This window comes from Dufourea novaeangliae, unplaced genomic scaffold (genome assembly GCF_001272555.1).
Source record: "Dufourea novaeangliae isolate 0120121106 unplaced genomic scaffold, ASM127255v1 scaffold56, whole genome shotgun sequence".
Taxonomy (NCBI): Eukaryota; Metazoa; Arthropoda; class Insecta; order Hymenoptera; family Halictidae; genus Dufourea; species Dufourea novaeangliae.
Genome location: NW_015373942.1, coordinates 5,846,442 through 5,869,369, shown reverse-complemented (window position 1 = coordinate 5,869,369; position 22,928 = coordinate 5,846,442). Strand labels below are relative to the sequence as shown.

At 39.7% G+C, this 22,928-nt stretch overlaps 1 protein-coding gene across 1 annotated transcript in view; it reads right to left on the bottom strand.

Annotated features, from left to right (window-relative positions):
- Nucleotides 1-420: 420 nt before the first annotated feature.
- The window catches only part of LOC107185801 (opioid-binding protein/cell adhesion molecule homolog), a 92,427-nt gene continuing 69,919 nt past the window's right edge, over nt 421-22,928 (bottom strand). The window contains exons 2-10 of the mRNA XM_015573563.1: nt 6,167-6,370; nt 3,716-4,044; nt 2,994-3,138; nt 2,465-2,740; nt 1,786-1,892; nt 1,521-1,710; nt 1,025-1,051; nt 835-952; nt 421-538 (exon numbers count right to left, since the gene is read on the bottom strand). Of these exons, the coding sequence (XP_015429049.1) occupies nt 861-952; nt 1,025-1,051; nt 1,521-1,710; nt 1,786-1,892; nt 2,465-2,740; nt 2,994-3,138; nt 3,716-4,044; nt 6,167-6,370 (1,370 nt within the window). The 3' untranslated portion in view covers nt 421-538; nt 835-860. The remainder of the gene's footprint in view (nt 539-834; nt 953-1,024; nt 1,052-1,520; nt 1,711-1,785; nt 1,893-2,464; nt 2,741-2,993; nt 3,139-3,715; nt 4,045-6,166; nt 6,371-22,928) is intronic.

Genomic DNA, 22,928 nt, shown 5'->3' with positions numbered 1-22,928 from the left:
TACATGGCACTAAGCAACATCATAGAACACGGATCTAGTAATCTTATTTAAAGTACACTATCCCTTATAGTTACTCCCGATTCAGGGCACAATTAAAATGCTCTTCTCTTTCTTTTTCTTTCTTTTGTAATACATAACAGAATATCCAGGAGAATTACCTAGGACACTTTGCATTCAGATGTTCTCTGCTAAGAATGCTCTTCGGATTAATTTCGAACTTGTGAGACGGTTTCCTTCTACTTAGTAAAATTTCTTTTAAAAAGAATATAAAAATCAAAGTGTGTTAATGCTTATTATTCGAGGAACACGTGATACCGTAATTTTCTCGTTTGTATCATTTGTTGGAACTCGCTCGAACAATAAACATGAACACTAACTTCGTTAGGAATATTTTGAATGTTACGTGTCTAAAATACGCCTAATTAATTATTTCGTTTTAAATATAATACACTATTGATGCACGGTTCTCCTAGACATTCTTTCTTCACTAAACCCACCATTGCATCCGCTGGTGTTCGCTTTGGCTGCAGCAAATTACCTGTGTATGAAAAGTCATTGTGTCAATTGTTACTATATGACATAAATACTTGGTGGTGGATTTCATATTAGAACTTTAGCAACTTTTCAATGTACTACAACAAATGTTAGTCATATATATAATATTATTTCCTCTTTGATATTAATAATATAGGAGACACGTTTTCCTCATTTGACTCTAACACATTATTGCTATTCATTTTATTACAGACAAATTGTCGGAGCATACAAATTTAAAAGTCCTTTGCTTAATAGGGTAAAAGTTATACATTGATCGTAAAAAAGACGGATACGTACCTACATAGTTTAAGAAGTTCAGTTAATTACAGACTTGTAAAGGCACAGGACGAGACGACTAGGAATAATGTTGCCATGGTTAACGTGGCTCCAGATACATCAGCTGATGGTCCTTTAACTGAAAATATAATTATTTGATACAATATACCTTTTTAAACATAAAATTGGTTACTCTGTAATAGATACTCACCGTTTTCAGCTTCTTCGACAATATATTCTGTAAAACAATGGAAAAAACACGGAATTACTTAATCGGTCCTACGCGAGTAATAATATTAAATGTACCATTGAACTAGTTGATTTGTCTTTATCTCTGGGTTGTTAATCCTGATAACCAGCCAGTCGGCCAAACCTGCAAAGCCGAATTTTGTCCAATGCCTGTTATAAAGTTATAGCTACAAGTTCGATGCAAAATTTGCTATAAACAACTTCCACACGTTGGCAGCAACATATGCAGCAAATTGGCTTGCGCAAACCTTGTCTCGGTTTTGCCCTCTGGTGTTGCTGCCTATGTTGCTGCCAATTTGCGGGCAAGTTGTTTATAGCAAATCTTGCATCAAACTTGTAGCCATAACTTTATAACAGGCATTGGACAAAATTTGGCTTTGCAGGTTTGGCTGACTGGAAAAACAGGTAATCGAAAAATACGTTGGTACATCAAGAGTTTGCAATAGCTATTTTCATACCTGTCGTAAATGTGTACGGCTTCGAGGGTTGAGACCATCCGAATTCGTTTCTAGCCAAGAGAATCGCTTCGTACGATTCCGGCTGAAGTCCTTCGATCTCGTGTTTCACTATAAACTGATTGCCCTTGCCGTTCGTTACTGGCGGCTTCAGAGTGATCCATTCGGTAGCTCCTGTAGGACGGTACTCCAGCTGTAAGTATTCGATATGTAACAGGTGTTGATACGCTTTCGTTGAACACGTCCATATGAACACAATTTCAATTACCTTGTATTCGGTGATTGGCGAGTAGCTCTGCAGCCGCCATTTTAGCATTAAACCTCTATCAGTCTTGGTTACCTCACTGCCGAAGATCACTGCTTGTGATGGAGCACCTGAAGAATAACCATTTCGATTGCAACATTTATGTAATTGACCAGTTTTATTTTGCATTTTTGGATAAAATAAAACGAAAGTGAGTAATGTTTTGTGAATCTCCTTAGAACCGTGTCGCCTTCATCTCATCATACATTTTCGAGGAAGATGAGTGAAGTTTTCATTTAAATTTTTGATTAATAGATTGTACAATTGGTAATATACATTCTGTTATAAATCTGCTTTCCGTGAAACAAAACAGTACAAACGGGAAGTTGCATAAATGTTGTGAACTAAGTAAGGGGGACCAAGACGGAAACGACCCGTAGGGTTGTATCTTGTTTACTTACTTCATATTAATTAATTTTCTTTCATTAACGTTTCTGATAAATTACAAATCATCTAAGTCAGATATCGTGTTTGGTCCCAATTTAATCCGACAAATCTCATCGAGCATCTTTTGAGAATTTACTTTCCATGCATGGGTTCTTTCGAAATTTCATTTAACCGAAAATTTACCTCTCTGTGAGCCTACTAAGTGATCCAAGAACTACAACTAAAAATAGAGAAAGAGCATTTATTAAAAATTTACCGGTAAGGGAGAGATCTTTCTCGGACCGTTTCATTCTGTTCTCGGCGACGCACGTGTACTTTCCAAGATCCTTCTGCTTCGTGTGCATGATTTTCAGGGTGTATCGCGGTCTTTCCGACTTCACCTCTATCCTTCCGGTCTCCGGCACGACCTCCTTCCCGTCTCTGTACCAGCGCACCCGCGCAGCAGGGTGCGCGTGAACGATACAGGTCAATTCCGACTCGACTCCGAGCCCGGTGTGCACCGATTCCTTCTTCGCTTCTATTTCAGGAGCATCTACGAAAACAAATACGCGTCGAGATTTGATTTACACGTACGGAACGGTTTAAATATAGAACGGCGGGGGGACCACACCGCAATTTTATGTACAGAGTCCTCTCGATTATTGTCCCGAACTCGGGTCCACGCCGGGACAATAATCTTATAGGGAGAAATGTCCCATCCAGACGCTTGGACAATAATCGCGTAGAACAAGCCAGACAATAATCGAGAGGAGTCTGTATCTAGGACTGGTTTTTCGTGCACTTACAATTGACGACGACCGCGATCACCTCCAAAGGTGGTTTCTGCGAGCCGTCCTCCGCCAGACAATGGTAATGACCGCTGTCGTGCCTGGTCACGTTATGGATCGTCAGGTGGCTGCTGGGCGTTTCGTCGTTACGGATTCGTACGGTCTGCAAATTGGGAAAGAATAAAAATCAATTTATATCTTCTTGAGTACCGTTTTTATCTGACAAGTTTGATTGGCCGCGATTAGACGAGCCCTGACTATGACTAGTTTCCAAGTCGTGGGTCCGTTTCGACCCAGTTCATTGTCGTTTCTCCTAAATGCATTTCTGAACGAATTTCTTCGTGAAGTGGTTTTCTTTTCATTTGAATTAATATAAGCAATTAGTTATCGGAAGTTGTTCGAGTTGGATGAAGTTTTTGAAAAATCGGGTCAAAATTACCCAGTCATCGCCGTCATCCAGAGTTACGCGACTCTGGATTGGCGTTATGTGTGTCTACTGGTAATTCTCAGATATTCATAGTTATTGACTTTTTGTTTAGATACATAGCAAAAACCATATTTTGTTAACACAAACCATATTTCGTACGAAAAGTCGTAAATAAACGTTAAAATTATTGTACATATGCGCTAGGTTCGAGGAGGTGCAAAGATGGAATCATTACGTTTTAGAAATTTTATCTGTATATACTTGTTTGAGCCGCAAAAATGTATTTCAACGGGGAATGATAACGTTACTTTACCTCGTGGTACCATTTTATTTCCGGTGCTGGACGTATCGTCGTTTCGCAGCCGATGTTCAGGGTCTCGCCAGCGTTGACTTCCACCCTCTTACCGGGGATCACGCGGATTGGGGGGTTGTAAGTGTCGACCACAACCTTGTGTTTAATCGTGATGGGCGGATTCTGTAGGATACTGCACTCGTAATCGTCGGAAGTGTCGTTGACCGTTACGTTGTGGATCACCAGGGTATTGTTTGGCAGTCGAACAATCCTGTTCTTGTCTTGCGTCATTGCGATCGAGTCGTAGTATAAATTTTCATCGTTTCGTTTCCACGTGACCGCGAGATTGTCTGAAACACCATAAACATGATGATCGCATTTTTCAGAATATATTCTGATTAGGTCTAATTTAATCAAGTTAATACCTATAATTACGTTTGAACCTTACGAAAATTTTGAGAATATTTTTTTTTTATTTATTTAAATGAGATTTTGACCTGTAAATGGTTAATTGACCATGTGAATATCCTTTAATCTTTCTTTAAGAAAATGACTACTTCTCTTATTTAAAATGAAAAGAGAAACAATATTATTTGATGTACGATCAGATAGTATGTTAGTTTGTAAAAATTGTAGAGAAGAAATAGCCTTACTCTATAGATTATTTATAATCACGAAAACAAAGTCGATGCTGTTTGTCAACAAATTAGAAAGAAGAAAAATGCAGGACAATTGGTAGACAATTGGTAGAAGTGAATAGACGTATTGGTAGAAAATAAATGGCCGTTTAAAGATGTTATATTTGCAATAATCGTAAAACATGTAAAATTTTCAGTATTAGTGATTCTATTCTATACAATAATACAGAACATTTCGAACCATCTGTGGAAAGTAGATACACAGAAATATAACACCAAAGATATGAATAGTGATGGGTCATTTATTTCCCACCCACCTAACATCCATTAGTATTCGGCCGTGAGCGTTTAATCTAATCAACAAGCACCTATTTCAGGTTATTTTTAAAAAGTTTCGTGCATTATTTTAACTACCGCTTTGAGAAAAATATCTCCAATTACATAAAAACAAATACAGTATCTACACTAATATACTAGATGTACCATGAGCAATACACTATTACTTGTCAAATGCGGTACTTATTTTTACGACAATTGTAGGCCTGTGTTTTCTCAGTAATACTCATTCTCGTCCTCCAATATCGTCCGTCATTTTTGAAAATGAAAGCAGCGGGAAGAGATTACGAATTCAAACTGTTTTCAATTTTGTGAAAATAATAGCGAATTATTTACTGGTTGAACTAATATACTATTAGAATCTATTATGTTGTAGAATAATAAATGTCATTTTTAAATGGTAGTATTTGAATTAATATGACTTATTTTGAAACAAATATTTTTAATCGAAATAAGCATCATCCGAATCGATACACTATTCCCAAACGAGTTCCAAGCCTCTCGATCCCATGCTTAACAATTTTAAGATGACTGAAATGAAACGAATTGGAAAATGACACTCATTATGTAACAATCTAATAATACTTATTTTCCCACTTCTAACGTTGTAGAGGAACAATAGAATATTCTCATATTTGCTGATTTATTTCCCAGAAACCTAATACACTACTCGAAGCAATTAGGAGATTATTGAGGATAATTTAATGCAGCCGCTATGCGCATCGCTATAACATATAATTTCTAAGAATATCATGTATGAAAACATGTGTTAATATTGTGTTGATATTGTAAACGTGTCAATTCATCACACCCACAGCATGTCTTTTGTTTCTTTCGCTTAGTTTTCGCAACCAAGACCGCCCACACTACTAATCATCTAACTGAGCAAAAGGGAGTTATGCCACAACAGTAGCATTCTGAGATATTAAGGCTTTTATGCAAAATCATACTAAAATAAAAAAAATACACTATGATTGCATACATATACATTGTATATACAAGGTGCCCGGTTATCAGCAAAACATGCAAACTACTGGAAAACTATCCATTGTATGAAAAAATAGTTTAGAAAAGAAGTGAATGATTTTAAAGGGGACATAATCCGTTGTAATTAGTTTTCTTGTAGATGACCAGGTAGATGTCACATGAAGGTGACGTAGTTAAAACAAGACCAAACACGATATAATTTGGATTACATTTACCTATCAATATTGATTAAGTGCTACAAATGATCAATAAGTAAATGTAATCCAAATTATATCGTGTTTGGTATAATTTTACTCAGAAAACCCCCACAAATACTATAGTGGGAGTTTTATGAAAAAAAAAAAAGAAAATAAAAAATTTTCAAAATTTTCCGCGTTGATTCTATATTCAGAATCGCTTGGGCTCCAGTCCCAATTTTCATGTACTAATCCAAATTTTACTGTAAATACGGTAATACGTTTTTTTTGTTAGGGAATCTGGAAGAGAGGTTTCAAATGGACGTTACACTCACCCGTATTTTTCACTAGACAATGCAGCCAAATCGTGCTCCCATTCCTCGCGCGTATGATCTCCGCTTTGGAGACGATTTGAGGCGGTTCCTCGCTGGTCCCGGGATCGTCGTCGTCGTCGACCGTATCGCCGTCGTTGTAGTCCACGGGCGGGTCGTCGTCGTTGTAATCCTCGCCCTCGGCGCTCTTAGCCGGTTTACACCAGGCTGAAACAAAAGGACCACGTTGCGCGTTAATTAGCGACCGTAACACGGGAGAAAACACGATTCTCTATCGGTGGTCACGCGTTTCATTGAACCCGTGCGCGCGGCGTTCACTTTCCGCAGAACTCGAATTCACCGGTGTCCCGACGTCAGGCCCTGACTTTCGCACGGTTCATTAGCAGAGAAACCGAGAAAGTGTGGAATTTCTGTCGATCGAATATACACGGCTAATCCGCGATATAGGAGGATCATTAAAGAGGATTCAATTAACCCTTTGCCTATTCACATCGAGAATCAGACTCGTGGTGACGATTTCAATATGGGATTCAATAACCGTGAATACGATTCGGTTTCTTGCGAGTCGAAGTCAAACGCTATTTCACTGGCATTAAATTTGGGATTAAATGTATATTCGCGACAAGTATAGAATTCCTTGAGTTTCTGTGGAACTAATAATAAGAAAGTAGTTCTGGGGTAATTATAAATTGAAGTTTGTTTCAGGTAAAGTATTGACCCTCTAATGGTAAGGTCCGGGTTGAATCCGGCACAAGTTATAGTTCTTCTTGTACTGTGCCCCATTTTACTTCTTTATTATTTTTTTATCGTTATCGTTTTAAAATATTATTTATTACTTGGTAAACAGTTCATACTTATATTATTGCATGTTACATAACTCAATTTATTATTCCTTATTATACAAATAGGCGAAAATACAAGTTCAAGATAATAACTATATTTCTACCGGTCTGAAAATAGCAAAAAGGAGGTCAGGTCGGATCCGACCCACCTTACCATTCGAGGATTAAGAATGTTGGGATTGGATAGTCCGGAAATAATTACATAGTTTCTTTCTGTTGGGAGAGCTGATACAGTAAACGCCACGATAACTGCCCGTTGGATAAATATCCGTTACGATTGCTCGTAGGATTGAACTATCTTAATTCTTATTCAGTCACTCTGCCGTTTAGATCTCCGTTACGAATAAAAACTTCTTGTTAAAATTTTATTTTAAAAGTTTTGTACACATTCCATTACCTGGAATACAACAGTATTTTCTCTGAATATGGTTTCTCTCCTTTTAATCGTTATTTGTCAAGTTTTCGTGTGATTAAACAATCCATCGGTTACAACTTAATTATTCGCTTATCTGAAATCTTATTCCACCTCAAAAACAGTGTTTGTTCGCGATTCAACTGGTATCCACACATCCTCTCAACTCCTCGACATTGGTACTCCTTACTACAAGCGATCCGAAATGATCCTCGAAAAGAGGGGTGCAACCGTAGTTGAAATTAGATTTCTAGTACACGACGTGCGCTTAATTTCAGGGCAGCGTATGTAAGCACATCGTTTTCTAATAATACGCGACGGCTCCCATACCGGCCTATTCAACAATGCTTTTCCCGCGTGCGCCAGTCGAGCAACGTGGAACAAAGGAAGAATGCGCGCGGGGGCGAAACGGTAGAACGAACGAAATAAGAGGTCCACACCCTTCGGGCCGCGTGTCTACGCCCAGTTTACCCCATTTTCAGGCGCGTCGACCTCCGTCGTGTCCAGCCGATTATATATCGCCGTTCGATTTTAACCAGCAGCCGCGCCCTTATTAGCGAAAAAATATGGATCGTTCCGGTCGCCCTCGGACAACCCACTTGTCACCGGGGCGCCCCGCGCTCCCTCTTGCCACGCTCGTCCCGACATTCTGATTTCATTATGGACTCTGGTTAAGATACGGTCGATTTCGGATTAATTTAACCTTTCCCCCCATTGTGAAACGAGCCCTACAATTCTACGACACACGCTATTTTTCGAAAGTGCACTGGTACGCACCCCATTTGGTCAGGTGGTGGCACGATTCGACCCAGATTGGATTATCGCAGGTTACGCGAGAAAGAGAGAGAGAAACGTTGTCGACGCTCGAAATCTGGAGTATCCTTTATTACAACCCCCTTGTGAATTTATACTGGTCAGAAGGGTGGGGATCCGGTTCGGTCGGATACGAAAGGATTTTCAGATTTAGAACGAGCTTCTGATAAGGCAAATTTAAAAGCTGGACTGAATTACTCGTTCGCTTTGAAACGGTGACCCTCAACCCTTTATTTTATGCCGATAACATTCGTCCGTTAACGGGATTACTTTCTGCGCGGTACGTTGGAAGGATGTCGAGGTATGTACAGGGCGGTTCTGCAGTGGGGAGTTGAACTTTCGGTGTATTTTACTTGGAAAAAGATCGTGATACAGGGTGGTTTTTAAATGAAATAAATAAATAAGTCGAACATTTGGTGTATTTTGTATTAGGACACTTGTAGAATATGCTGTAAATGTTAGAAAGCACTACAAAATTTCTAAAACTTTGAAATAGATATTGTTTAGGGGATATCGAAGCTTGATGGACAATGTTTATGCTGCTATCAAGTAATAAATGTTGCCCAACATATATAATATTCTTCGTCCTAATACTTATACTAGTTGTCTTAATACTATCCCCTTACTGTGGAGATACAAGGTTATTCTGAAGTAGGGGGTCGCATTTTACAGTACATTTGAATTGAATTAAGCGCTACAGGTTCTAATATAGGGTATGAAACCCTAGGTATATTTTACTTACAAAGATATCAAGATACATTGTGATTTTATAATGGGTGATCAAACTTATATATTTCAGAAACTGTTCAAAAACCCATAGAGACTTCATCCTAGATCTTTCATTCTGTTACATAAAGAATTAAAGGGACCAAATTTGTAGAAAAAGAAATTCAGTATTGATAGCAACGAAATTTATTCCTCGACCCTCTTTAACTTTGACGCAATTTGAAAAATGAAAATTTACTCCGCCTCAAGAGCTTCATTTCACCTTGGACGCACCGTGGAGAGATCGAAATTCACTGTATTTTACTTCACGTTGGAATATTTTGACCGTCATTAAGACTTTTTCGAGAGGAGTGAAAATATTTACTCGCTGCTCGGATCGGGTAGGAGCATTAGCACTCAGTCGAATAAGAGGTATGATTAAACCGAGAATGACCCATGAATCTAGGTTAATGGCTGACCACCGCGTGCCGGTAGTTCTGTTTTCTACTTAGCTTGCAACCCCTACCGATCGGATGGTCGTGCCACGAGGGCCTCCCTTAGCAACGACCTAGAAAGACGCCACGATGTCCCGTTGCTCAATTTACGCCCACCATGGACGTTCACGGGGTTCTGTTCCGTCGTGCTCGCGTGTCGAATTGAAATTGAGTTTCCCTGGGATGCTTGCTTCACGGCTTCGACCGCGGAAATTGAACGTAATGCTTCGCGGAATTACGGGCACGTTGTCCGGCCCGATGACTTCGAATTGATTTCGAGTGTCTGTTAGGTGCGCCAAAGAGAATTCCTACCTCTTTCACTAATGAAGAAATATACCTCATGTGTATAATATCTGTACGTCGGAAGTTTTTGTCAACCAGACTACAGGTACGAGGAATAGATGTTTTATTAAACGTGTACCGAGAAAGTAAAGTTCTTTGGTCTTTGGAAGAATTGGCTAATCGAAAAACAATGGTGTCAACTTACAGAACATTTATATTTCAGAGCTAAATTAACCCCATTTTTTTTTTAAATTTACTTATACTTTATTTACTTATATTTAATGAAATGATATATAAAATTTATTTAATAAATTATAATGAACTAGAATTTTGTAGGCATAATAGATTTTTCGAGAGAATCAGTTATGTTTCTTTGTTTGTAGCAAGTCTTCCAAAGGACAGGATTTACATCCTAAATTCCCAACAGTAATACCTGGACAGCATATTTTATGCATTTATAGCATACAGAAACTTCGATCGAGTTTAGTAAACTTTTTATTTTATATTTATTCCTCTAAAATCTCTGAAATAAGAAAAGACTGTCTGTTACTCCCGTCTTCACAAACTACCTCATAAAATGACATTCTGCATAAAGATCCACCAGCCTAGTAACAACTACCCAACAGTGTTGATATTATTCCCTCCTAACTAACTGTACACGTTACCCACGAAAAAAAAATTCCATAAATGTTTTTAACTCGGTAACGTCCTTTTGGACCACTCTTGATTCCAAACAGATGTTCAAATAAAACAGGTTCAACCCAAACGACCCAAGAGCACAGTTCCCAACTAACGCGCAACGCTCGAACAGCAGCGTGCCTAGTGTCATTACATATTGCGTTCCTACAACCGTAGAGGCATTTAAAACGAATTTACCAAACCGATCCTTACCGATGAACACTCTCGAGGAGCCTCCTTCAGAGGCATCTAAAGTTACGAGCGCATTAAATCTACCGATTTCTCATCTCCCAACAGTCCCATTTCGCTGGACAAAGGGGAAGGGGGCGGTCGGGCGGGCGAGGGGGCATCTGAAAGCCGATCTATACATCCGGCGTTCAAGGTGAATGGGGAAGGAGACTCGCGGCAATACGCAATGCATCATAAACCAGGCATCCGAGTAAATGCAATAAAGGTGCTCGCGGGGACGCAAAGAAAACTTCGCGTTCTTCGATCGGGGAGGTCTTGCGAAACGGAAAAGAGAAAAGAGAGAAGAAGAAAAAACAAAATCTCGTGTGACTCTCATCCTTCGTGTTCGTATCCCTTCGCCGTGGTTCGCGGTCGCGGGGTGTCTGCATTGGGGATTCAGACGGCGCGCCAACGTACACGAAAGAATAACGGACGTGCTTGAAAACCGCAAAACCGTTTTGCATTAGGCGCACGCGTTACCGGCTGGTGATGTCATCCTGGCCGCTATGCCCAAAAAAAAGAGTACCCCACCTCTGGTTCATGCTCGCGATTCATAACCACTTCTACAGTAACAGGAACTACCGAAGACTAAAAAAGACATTGGCCAATCGAACTCGAATGAGGGATTAGAGATCCCTTCGCTGGTAGTGCCCTTATCAAGGCGCTGATTGTGTGGGGTGTGTGGAGTATTTCACACTTGGGATTTTAATTGTGTGTGGAAATTCCACCTTTGGAAATTTTGGCATTTTACCATTTTTTTTGTTCGTCTTAAATATATAAGGCGTAACAAATATGTTGCAGGTCCCTGAAATGGGAGACTCGTGTGGCGATTTGATATAAATTTTTCCTTAACAAAAATGTTATCTGAGGCTTTATTAACGAGATATTAACGTAAAACCCTGACCAATCAGAGTGCGAGTCTGCCGGTTGAGCTCCCACGGTAGCTACGCGGTTTGATTGATGGGAATTAGGCTATTGATATTTGATTTTTTAATTTATCCCTGCCTCCTCCTCTTTTTTCATGAATTTTCTTCGTCGGCCCTGGCCCTCGTCAATGCTACATGAAGGACTCTATGTAATAACTGGGCCCTACGTCATCGCATCATCCTAAAGGATCTATTTTTGATTGCTGATGCAATAGTAAAAAATAAAATATTCGAACGGTGTGGGTGCACGTCATCCAATCGACGTGGTCCTTACGTGGCCGATCGTGATCGATGGATAAAGACGTGCGAGCACCGTTTCGCGGCTGATGGAACCGCAACCCCTTCCTGTGCGTCAAACTAAAGGGGCGTGAGACTGTAAATTAACCAGGGGATCAAGTGGAGGCGGTCGATGGCGGACGGCGAAATGTCAGGCTACCGCCAAAGGGTGCAATTACCTTGGGGATGCCGACGATTTATACTGCAGGGAAACGCGATTCTGGTTCCATGTTATGGGGTTGGAGGGAATGGATCCAAGGTTTGCATGGGAGATGATTTTAAAGGTATGAGGAAGAAGATATTGAAGGGTGTTTGAAGAGGTTTGTAGAGGGATAGGATCGAATGATGTTCGGACAAAGTAATGGGAATTAATGAAACTTTCACAGGCTGTTTCAAAAATGGTTTGTGAAAAGTTGATTTAATGTTTGTTGTTGAGGAGTGTGGTGCATTTATATTGGAAGAAAACGCGATTCCACAACCACGTTAAGCGATTGAAGGGAACGGTTGAATAAAATCAATCAAAGCCATCGTTTCGCGCGTAATAATCAATAGCATCTAACAAGGAATCATTAGAACAAACAATGTAATGTAACCTTTCGTTCCGAGATCGCAATCAAGAATGACTGCCAGTACCATCTATGAGGAACAAGCAATTAAGATTTATCCGTGTAATGAACATTCCAATCGCCTTGTAAAGTGTCGACTAACAATCGCGAGGCTTGACAAACCGATGGAATCACATTACGCACTTGTTTCTCGTGGTTCGTCGACAATAATTTCCCCGAGGTTCCAAGAATTTTCATCAGAACTGCTCCACCGGTTTCCGTTTACCTACCGTCTCATCCGATGATATCTCTCGGTTCAGCGGTTACACACGCGCGATGACTATTGCAAAAACCGCTCCGTTACATTTTTCATGGAAACAAACCGTTTAATCCAGTATATACCGCCGCCATTTTGCGAGTGCCGTTTCTACGAAGAGAAAACCGCCTTCTGAGTCTTTTAACCCTTTCACCGCTAAGATGTCCGATTACGTGCGTGTATTATAGTCGATCGTCAAGAAATGTTCCAGACATTGTCACTAAAGTGATAAAGTAGGCGTCCACTGTAATAGACAAATGCAGTTAGCGTTAAATTAAAACTATGGCCATGACACTGAAAATATCAAAAGCTCTGGTCGTTGAAGCGTATGCCAGTAACCATGCGATTTTCTTCGGTCTTATTTAAATGTAAATTTCGATTCGTCGAATGATCACGCTTTAAATTCCCTAGGATTTATCGCCATGGAATGGTCTGCCGTCATGTATGATTCAATTAACCCACGGAGACCTTCGCGGACGAGTGTCTCGTAAAATGTGCATCGTGGAAGACTCGCTTGTTAGTCGACAAATGAGGTTTTATAGCGCTCGAGCTTAATGAACGGGTCGCTAAATTGTTCGCGGTACAACGAAACTTTTACTCCTGTCGAATTCAAACGATACCAGGGGAATTGTCCGAACGTGACTCGCATATTTTCTGCGGTTCGTTAAGATGGTGTCGGTGTCACCAAAAATTAATGGCGAATTTCGTTAGTATTTTCTGTATATAAGATTGTTAAATTTTAAAATTTTCAGGACTTTTGGTTTAAAAGATATATTAACACTTTTCTGGCTGTAGGATTCCATTTTGAATCATTAACTTACTTTGCATTTATAACTCATATTATGAGCCTGAGGATTCAATATGACATTGTATCGTATAGTTTAGTTTTTTGCCGTTTCATGAATACGTTCTCGAAAATAATATTTCGAAAATAACATTTTGACAAGCAATTCGTAGGCATGGAATCAGTTTATTCTGAGAAATAGAATCTTCTAAAGGGGGAAACAGAAAGACGTAGCTTAACAATCTCGAGCGTTTCTCTTATCGATCGTGTCTTCCTCCCCTACGGACAAAGTCTGTTTGCTTCGACAAACGTTCGCTCCCTCGAGGGTATCCGTTGCAACGTAGGGGGAAAGTCGCAGCATTTCCTGTGGTAGTTATTGATATACACGGCACATTAATAGAAATCGGTCATTAATTTCCATTACAACGATCAGATCTCCTGTTAGCTTCTCTGTATTACGGGGTCTTCGAATAAAATGGCCGATGTCACAAAATTCTCTCTCTAAAATAAGGAACAAAATTTTCTCGACCTATCTCAAATATGATGAGTTTACTTATTCAGTATACTAATCAATGATCAGATATTTCTATTAAATTCAGTCTTTGTATTATTCCTCCTCCAGAACCACCAATCACTCGCTATAAATTCGGTTTTCTGCCAGCATACAGACGCTCCATTGGTGTGCTAAAATGAATGCAAAGGCTAAAATGGTGTAAGCAAAAGACAAACTGGTAAAATCGCGTCACAACTGCAACCTACGAAATACGCAGATACATGATTCTCGGGTTAGAGATAAACGATCCTACAGCAACGATTAATCCTAATCGCCTTAAATTACCCCAGTAACACTATCAAACCTGTTAAAAGATCCTTTCGACTCTAATAACCGGCACATTTCTCTGAACTCGCAAATTCTTCAAAAATCCTACACACTTATCTCTGCTATTTCTCGAACTTCTCTCGAATCCTTCGAGGACATTCTCCCCATAACGCATTAACAGACATCATCACTTGAAAATTACGATCCTCCAAAGCGACAGATCATCGATACCCCAACCAGAATGGTCCGACTGGCGTAAATAGTCGTTAATTATCAAACTTATCACCATGAATGCGTGATCGAGGGATTCGTTCGACGACCATCCAGCAGCAAAAGCGACTCCCCGTCTATTAGGAAACGAACGGAAACCTCGCGCGCGGATATTAACATTCAGAATTTATCCTTCGAAGGCTGAGGTTGACAGAGTGTTCGGATGGATCACGAATGTTGAATGGGTGACGTCAGCCCCCGCATTCCCTCACGCCTTAATGGTTATTATTGCTGGGAGGCACGCACTCTTATTCCGAGACGGGGGCCCCCACGGTTTCACGTACAACAGCGGCGGTTGCGGCAGCCGAACACGTGTGTGCGTCCGTAAACATCTCTCGTCGCGCTGGTGAGTGCCGCGTGAAATACCACGAAAAGAGGTGGGAGCGTGTACGCGATCGTCGTCCGCGGAATGCGAAACATGGACGTGCACCATACTCTCCACTTATCTTTCTCTGCTGCGTTCGCATAATGTGGGTGGTAACGAAGGTCCGTTTGTGCATAAGACAGGTCAAAAGAGCATGCATCGAAAAATACTTTTGTATTTGGTTCGTAGGAGAAATAGAAATTTTGCCTGTTCTGTATAAATGTCATAGGTCAGGCATAGTTGCATCACACTGCATGTTTGAGCAGATAGAAAAGAAGACTTACTATAGAAATGATTCTGTGAAGCATGGTCAAGTATAGTATTTGTATTAAGTGACTTGACCCACAGGCAAGTCATGCATAGTTGTATCAACTCTTTTTTTGGGCTGAGCGAAAATAAGATTTACTATACAAATGATCATGTGAGGTATGGTCAAGCATAATATTGGTATGGGATGACGAGACTTAGCGATGATTTAGAATTCTATATGTTGAGTGTTTACACGGTCCATGCTCGTTTTTTCTATTATTGTTAATCAAAAACAACATCTACATTAAATAAAATATATATAAATCTATATATGATCCTTTTTCATAAAAATATGCTCGTTACACAGAGACAGGTTAAATTGATTATCCAGATAAAAAGTTCCGAATAACGAATAAAAATGTAATAAAGTGCTATACTATTTTCAATTGATTAAACGTGGAAATACCAATATTCACAATTACACAATACTTCCTCTTGACTTGGCAAACAATTATTCAATCTCACTATTTAAAGGTCAGGATGACACGTTTAAATACAGCTACTTTCCACTATGTGTTATTCGATAAAATTGCGTCCACAGCAGGTGTCGTCATAGATGATTATAACACCGCGTTTTACGAAATTCAATCCGGTTAGACAGTCAGAATATCATGAAAAATTTCGGTCCATAGTTTATATTCCATTAAAAAAAGAAAGAAGCTTCTGACACCGGGAGAATTTTTATGGATTCAGTCTGGCAGTAGGAACATGTTCAAGCGGGGCGCGCCGTTGGCCGGATTGACCCCCAGCGACATACACGTGAAATGCCCTAAAAAGCAGCCGAATGGAAATCGTGAGGTCACGCGATATCGTCCGGCCTGCTTTACGAAATGGTAAATATCGAGGACAATGATGTTTAAACGGAGTTTCGTCACCCGCGACGAAAATTCATTCGACTCCTCGCCATATAAGGCCGACGCATGAGATTTTGAAACGTTTCTGCGCGCAGCTGAGATCTTCAATCAGTTTCTTCGAGTGAAATCTGTAAAGACCTTGAACATGTGTTCCAGAGACACATATATTATGCTTATATAACGTCTCTTTACAATTTATTCGTTTTGCAGAGGCTTACTTTTAGAGGGAAAATGGACGGATAAAATGATCCACCTTTTAGTAAACGTTGAAGAAATCATACTAATTGGTATGAACTGAATAGGAACAGTGAATAATTGGAGTTTTACTTTTTTCTGTCTCGAAAGTCTCCAAACTGAAACTGAAACAGGTTTTCCGTAAAATGACGATGCTCTTCATCGTCCAATGTTCAAAATAGTTTTCTTCTACAGAGTATACTGTTTACAATAATTATAGAAACTCTGGAAATAGCTCTGGTAATTCTTGAAGATGATGGAAAGGACAACGATCGAATTTTTTGGTTTCACGAGTTGCGAGTTTATATTTAAATTATTTTTGGTTTCCAAAGGTATCTCAAAATTTGATTATCCACCGTATTCGTCTACTTCAGCTACATCGAAGTGATTTCTGTTACCCAAATTAGAATCGAAGACAATGAAATGAGAATCTAAAATCAGTTTTAAAAATTTCTTCAATACGAAAACTTTACGGATAGACCGTGTACACTCGAATATCTTATTTTGTCTCAACTATTTATACCGTGGACACTTTGGAACGAGATTCCAGTCGCGGTTTCACCTTTCAGGTGTCGATTGCTCCACATTACGATCGAAGGAACAGAAAGACCATCTATAACAGAGATAATGGGCCGACTGGGACTCATTTAACGCGCAGGAAATTGGAAGTGCATTTAATAAACCGTGTCGACCAACCAATCCGCTCCTTTTCAAGCCCGCCATTACGAAAGAAACTTTCCAAAAATACTAAATCATATTCACACCCACCTACCAGTTTTATCACCCACAGATGACCCAATCGTTATTATTTAAACATTCGACTCAGTTTTTCGATGACAAAGCGTTCAATAATAGACTTGACGCAGTACACCGATTTATGTATTCCATCAATTCTAAAAAAATTTATATTACTGAATATTAACCATTTTGAGTGCTATGGGCTTATGTCTGGGTCCAGTGAAATATGACCACCAGATAATGTTTTTCTAAATATAAAAATTACATAAACTCAATTACGTTTACATAACGTTATTTAACAAAAGATCGAAGTAGACACCCAATTTACCTGAAATGTTCAAAGACCAAAGTAACAAACTCCATTTTTTGAATTCTTTCAAATTTCAGTACTTCTCGATTGCTTAACTTTTTCTATTTACGTAGAGTCATACACTTTCACAGATGAAAGACTTAATTATGCGTTCCATGGAGAATTGATATTTCTGCAGTTATCTCCAGTACCGATTCTCTTCCGTGTTAATCGTGGCAAGTACCCTGTACTAAAAGGCGTTAATAAAATTAAACGTCGGTGGAATTAATCTAAGCGAACGGTATCTGTTTTTACATATCCTTTATTCCCATCGGGGTTGCGTTCGTGCGGGAGCTCCGCGTCGAGAATCGGTAAGAACCGATACGGTAACCTAATAAATTAATCGTACCTGATGAAGATTCTAATTACATAACGGCGGGAGAGACTAGTTCTTCGGGTTACGGTGGTTACGAGCAGTTTCGACCCGACCGTCCGTGTTGTTTTATGGGGAAACATCGCGAACTTTACGGTGGCCGTTAAACAGAATTCATTGGGCATTCTATTTTCGCGAACATTTACTTTCGTCAATGGAATTTGCTTTACTAGGCTGTCCGTCGTGAGTTTCCGTGGTGATCAAAGAAATTTTACGTTCGTGGCAAAGCGCGACTCCCGAATTCGTTCTAAAATATCTACGAGAATTTCCCGCTGCAGCTGCTGACACACTTTCCACTCGCGTTACTAGCTCGTTTCTAGGCTGAAGACGTCTATTGAAGAATTTCTCGCGCGAAGTGAACTAGAAGAGGGACCAGAGTTTCCATTTTATTGGGTCGAACCCAATAGTTTGCTTTAGTTCCATAAGTTCAATTAATTGTAAACTGTTTTATTGCTCCCCTCTAAAATTCCGTCAAATGTAGTTACCAGTTTTACTTATTAAAGTCACGATACATTATACATCATTGTGTTCTCTGATCATTTCTTTTCAGATTAAAACGAAAATCGTAAACTTTGAGATAATTAAACTGGTGATCGATTGATTTGAAAATCAAAGACTAGAAAGTGCATTTCCAGCACCTAATGCTTTGTTACTTTCAAATGGGCAAAAATTACACTCAGGCTCGAAGAAGGATTTCTGCTGTGTATAGAAACAATCCTGTGAATAATTTGAAAAATTTCACTGTAGAAGATGCATCCCGGTTAGGTGGAGCTTCTCTTGTTGAAAGTAAAATCGTCATAAAGACCAGATGTCTTAATACAGTCAACCATCGATGAGTGTTCGAAAGCTCCTCTGCACTGAGTGTTCAGACATAATCTCCGCCACTAAATGCTACACTCTTGACTATCACTCCACGGAACGCGTCCCCCTAGTGGTAAATATGACGTCCGAACGCTCAGTGCCGAGGAGCCTTCGAACACTCATCGACGATTTACTGTACTTCCAATAAGCGATAGTGTACTGCATGTTATAATAATCAATACGCTATAAACAACTAATTTTCCGAAAGTCCATGTAACCAAATTCCATATTCTGAGTAGAAGAATATAAAACAAACTTAGTTGTTAAACGTTTGAGTTTAACATTTTTAGTTAAATGTTTTAAACTATAAACAAAAATAGGCTGTGTCCACCCCCAAAACGGAAGCAGGAACAGTCCGACAATCGCTATAATTCGTCTAAACGATAACGTCTAATCCTCCAGATATCGCTCTATCTGATGATTAATGGTTCAGTTCTCACGGCGTCGTATTTCAACCGTTGCGACACAGGGTTTCCAGGCCTCTCGTTTTTTCTCCCCCAGTTTCCTCAGGGCTAATGAATTGCGCCAGTGTTTTACGAGAACCGCGCATCGCTCTCGGCTCAGGATTGCGCAATTTCGTCCGGGAACGATGAACGATTCGAAATAATCCATGATTGCAGCCGGTCCGACACCGCGAAAATAACCGCGCGGCTGCAAGGGATACACAACGGCCCGCGGCGCGGTCCGAAACAGCAAAAGGGACGACATTGAAGTTGGCCGACTGCCAAACGGGAAGATAACACACGGGATACGTTAGACGGCCGATGGATGGAACACCACGAGGAGAAAGAGAGAGGACTTGCCCGGCTACGATTTTTATGAAGTCTATAGCAGACTGATTTAGACGCAAGCCTGGTGCTGCAACCTCTCCCTAGGAACACATACTCTGTCCCTGGTTCCAACTCCAGGAACGTTGGCTCTAGTCATCGGACCAGGTTTAACCCCTCGCTGATCGTAGGGATTAAGCTAATCATTTGATATCATTAAGGGGTTACATATCTTTGAGCTGTTAAGGTGACTTCTATAATGTTTTAATAATTATAAATTTAGTTTAAAATTCGAAGTTCGAAGAGCCTCCATTTTGGAAAATATTGATATTTTTAATGTGAATTAATTATTTAAAAATGTGGATGTAGCGCTATTTGTCCTCTTTATGGACATATCTTCAAAAATAAGAACACTTTAAAATTGGCCGTATGAAAAGTAATTGAAGTGAACGCTGCGTCGATTCACACCAGCTCGGTAATCCTCAAAGTATGATCAAAATGGATTGCTGGGTCCATAGTTACCCACAATTCGATAACTCTATTCATCTCTGAGGATCGCCGGCGACTCAGCCATAAGAACGTACAATATGCGTCTACATAATCTTCCTCAATCACTTCTTGAAAGCCAGCCGGAAGAGTTCTGATAATTTTAACTCGTGTGCTTTGATATTTTTAACTTTCCGATGTATATCGTATAATACACTTGGTCCTGTCACTAATTGTAAATTGTCTCCTCTCAGATTTCGTCGCGCTCCGGTTGCATAGGCTCGGGCTTTCAATTATTCATCGTCCAAAGATAAATTCCGTGGAAGAGCTAACAAATAGTCACCTCGAAAACAGTTTTCTTCTTCCGAGATTCACCTTACGTGGTGGGATACAGAAAGAAAACACAGCGAAGGTCTCGAGACGATGACGATCTCGACAAACAGAGAGTTTTTAACGTGATTGCTTAGTGACTCAGATTCAATTCTGGGAACAATGGTAATTAAAACGGGGTTTTGTGTACACTGGACGGTATTTTGGGTAAGAATCTGTGATTTAAACATACGACGTAGGTTTATTTCGATGATATGACAGCTATCGAGTACAGATAGCTCCCATATAGCATGATCGTTGGTGTCCCAAACATTTCCGTGATATACGACTTCGTGTTGCAAAAATCGTTTAGGCTTCAAAACATACGAAAATGTAAAACAAGGTCTGGGTTAGGCTCCAAAAACTAATCAAATTACACTATTCTACACAATTCTTTACCACAATAGACATCAGAAAAAGTTGCACCAAATCGTATGAAGAAAATAGAACACGATTTGGGAGGGACAATGCGATGTCATCATGTATTAGAGCAAAACTGTGTTACCTGTAATTTAAAATGAACTTCATGTAATTCCAATTTCATCTCCCTTATGCAACATATCGTCTGCAAGAATCGCCGAATTTGCATGAAAATCTTTCTTTTCTGTTAGATGGTTATTTCTCCTCCGAAAAACAAGAGACCAGTGTACAGTGGAGGATATTAACAGTAAAAAGGGTATAATAAGTGACGAAAAGGAACACATTCGCGCAGGGATCTCCTCAGAGGAGAATGGAGCGTAAAAAGAAGCTTTCTTAATAGCTTAAAACGACCGCGGTTCTCAAGGCCCTCGGGTACCCTGACGGCCGCAGGATGTGGTAATTATTTGCTGGCCGCGTACTCATCCCGCGTTAGTAGGCGAATGTCAACAGTTTATCACTCTTTATGTAAACGGTGACTATCGTGCGTGCTTACACGCGGCACGAATATGGGAAAGAGGCGGGAGCATCAATCGTGACATTACGGCCGATGATGAGCCATTTGAACAGCATATGTAAGGTCGAGTAGCATTTAATTTTTTCGATTAAATAGGTGGAAGACGTTGAATTTTCATACATTTTTAAAACTTTGTGTGATGATTTTGTTGTGTGAGGCTGTGAGAGATCGAATTGAACGACATCAGTTTTTCGAAGTTTGTCGATTCTTTTAGAATCGTATGCTGAAGTAAAGGTCATTCCTAAACGATCAAATTAAGTAATGATTTATTGTGTTGATTACTACTAATTTACTGTTGCGGTGTAGTTAATGTGAAACAAATTAATCATGAATAAACGAGGAGTCGTAACAGTAGCTACTGTTGAACAATTACTGTAATTGACGATAATTCCCATCATTTGCTACAATATTTTATCATTTGTAAATAAATTCACAATACCAACTTAAATACGACCGCTATTATTAAAATCATAAGAGGTGAAAAATAATAAAGTCCTGACAGTAGACATTCCGCCCACTGCTATCAACTACACAAATTTATTAAATAAAATATAATACGCTTTAACAATAAAAGTTTTTTAAATACCCGCTACTCGAAACAATTCGATAAACGTTACTATGGACGGTAGTGATGCGTCAATCAAACGAAAGAAGTGAAATAAATACTATAGTTTGATAAATTGTCCTCTTTCCGCACGATAGTAATACTTAATTTTATTTTTCCTGAAAATTATCGCACAAATGATTGATAGGTACAATAGCTGCAACATACAATCCTCTAATTGTTTCGAGCAGTGTAGGTACATTTACCGTAAAAATTAAAAAGTAAAAAATGGGGAACGCAACACGAAAAGCCTACTTTACCCTTTCCCTCGCTTCTTGAAGATGCACGGAGGTAAGATTTCATAATACGATACCGACAAACACGAGAAGGAAACCAATCAAGGGTCTCCTCAGCGTAGCGCGATTCGCCCTCGCAGAACAACGAACTTGACCCACGGGGAATCGATCGTCTAATCCGGTCACGTAGACATTTAACCCTACGCACGTCCCCCTGCGTCTAATACTTTCCCTTGTTTGGAGACGATGTTTCTCGGAATCGTTGCGTACAAACCAAACCCACGCACGTATCTCAAATCTTCTCGTAAGAGTCGAACTTAATGCGTGTCTGTGAACCTATAAAACTTATATATCTACGTTTTATACGGGAAATTTTCCTTGGCCGGGGGATTCCCCACAGCGGTTCACAGTGTCCCCTTTCAGTCTGCTACAGTCATCCCGTGGAAAGTACAGAGTGAGACATCCCTATTGGAGGATTGATTAAATTGTCGTGAATCAAGAGAACGCTTGTATTGAAAGGAAATAATATCATTTAATTCGAAATTAGAAGGGTTTCCTTTTCATATTTTATATGTGGTCAATTAAATTCTTGTGGCCAGTATTCTAACTATATTCTTTTATAGGATATGCTTACAAAATGTTATGACTTGTATAGGTCCTACGGTTCCCAAAAGGTTTGAAAGAGATCTTAGGTTCTGTAAGGACCACCTATGGGACTCATAAGTCCCATTCATATCTCTAAAGATTCCAAAAAACTTCCGACGGAAACATTAGGGATCCTCACGATCTCCTAAGAAGATCCTGGGATTCCCAAAGAATTCATGAAACCCAAAAATCGATCCCAGGACCTTCGAGCACATAGAAGATTCCCCAAATATCTTCCAAGAAGATCCTAG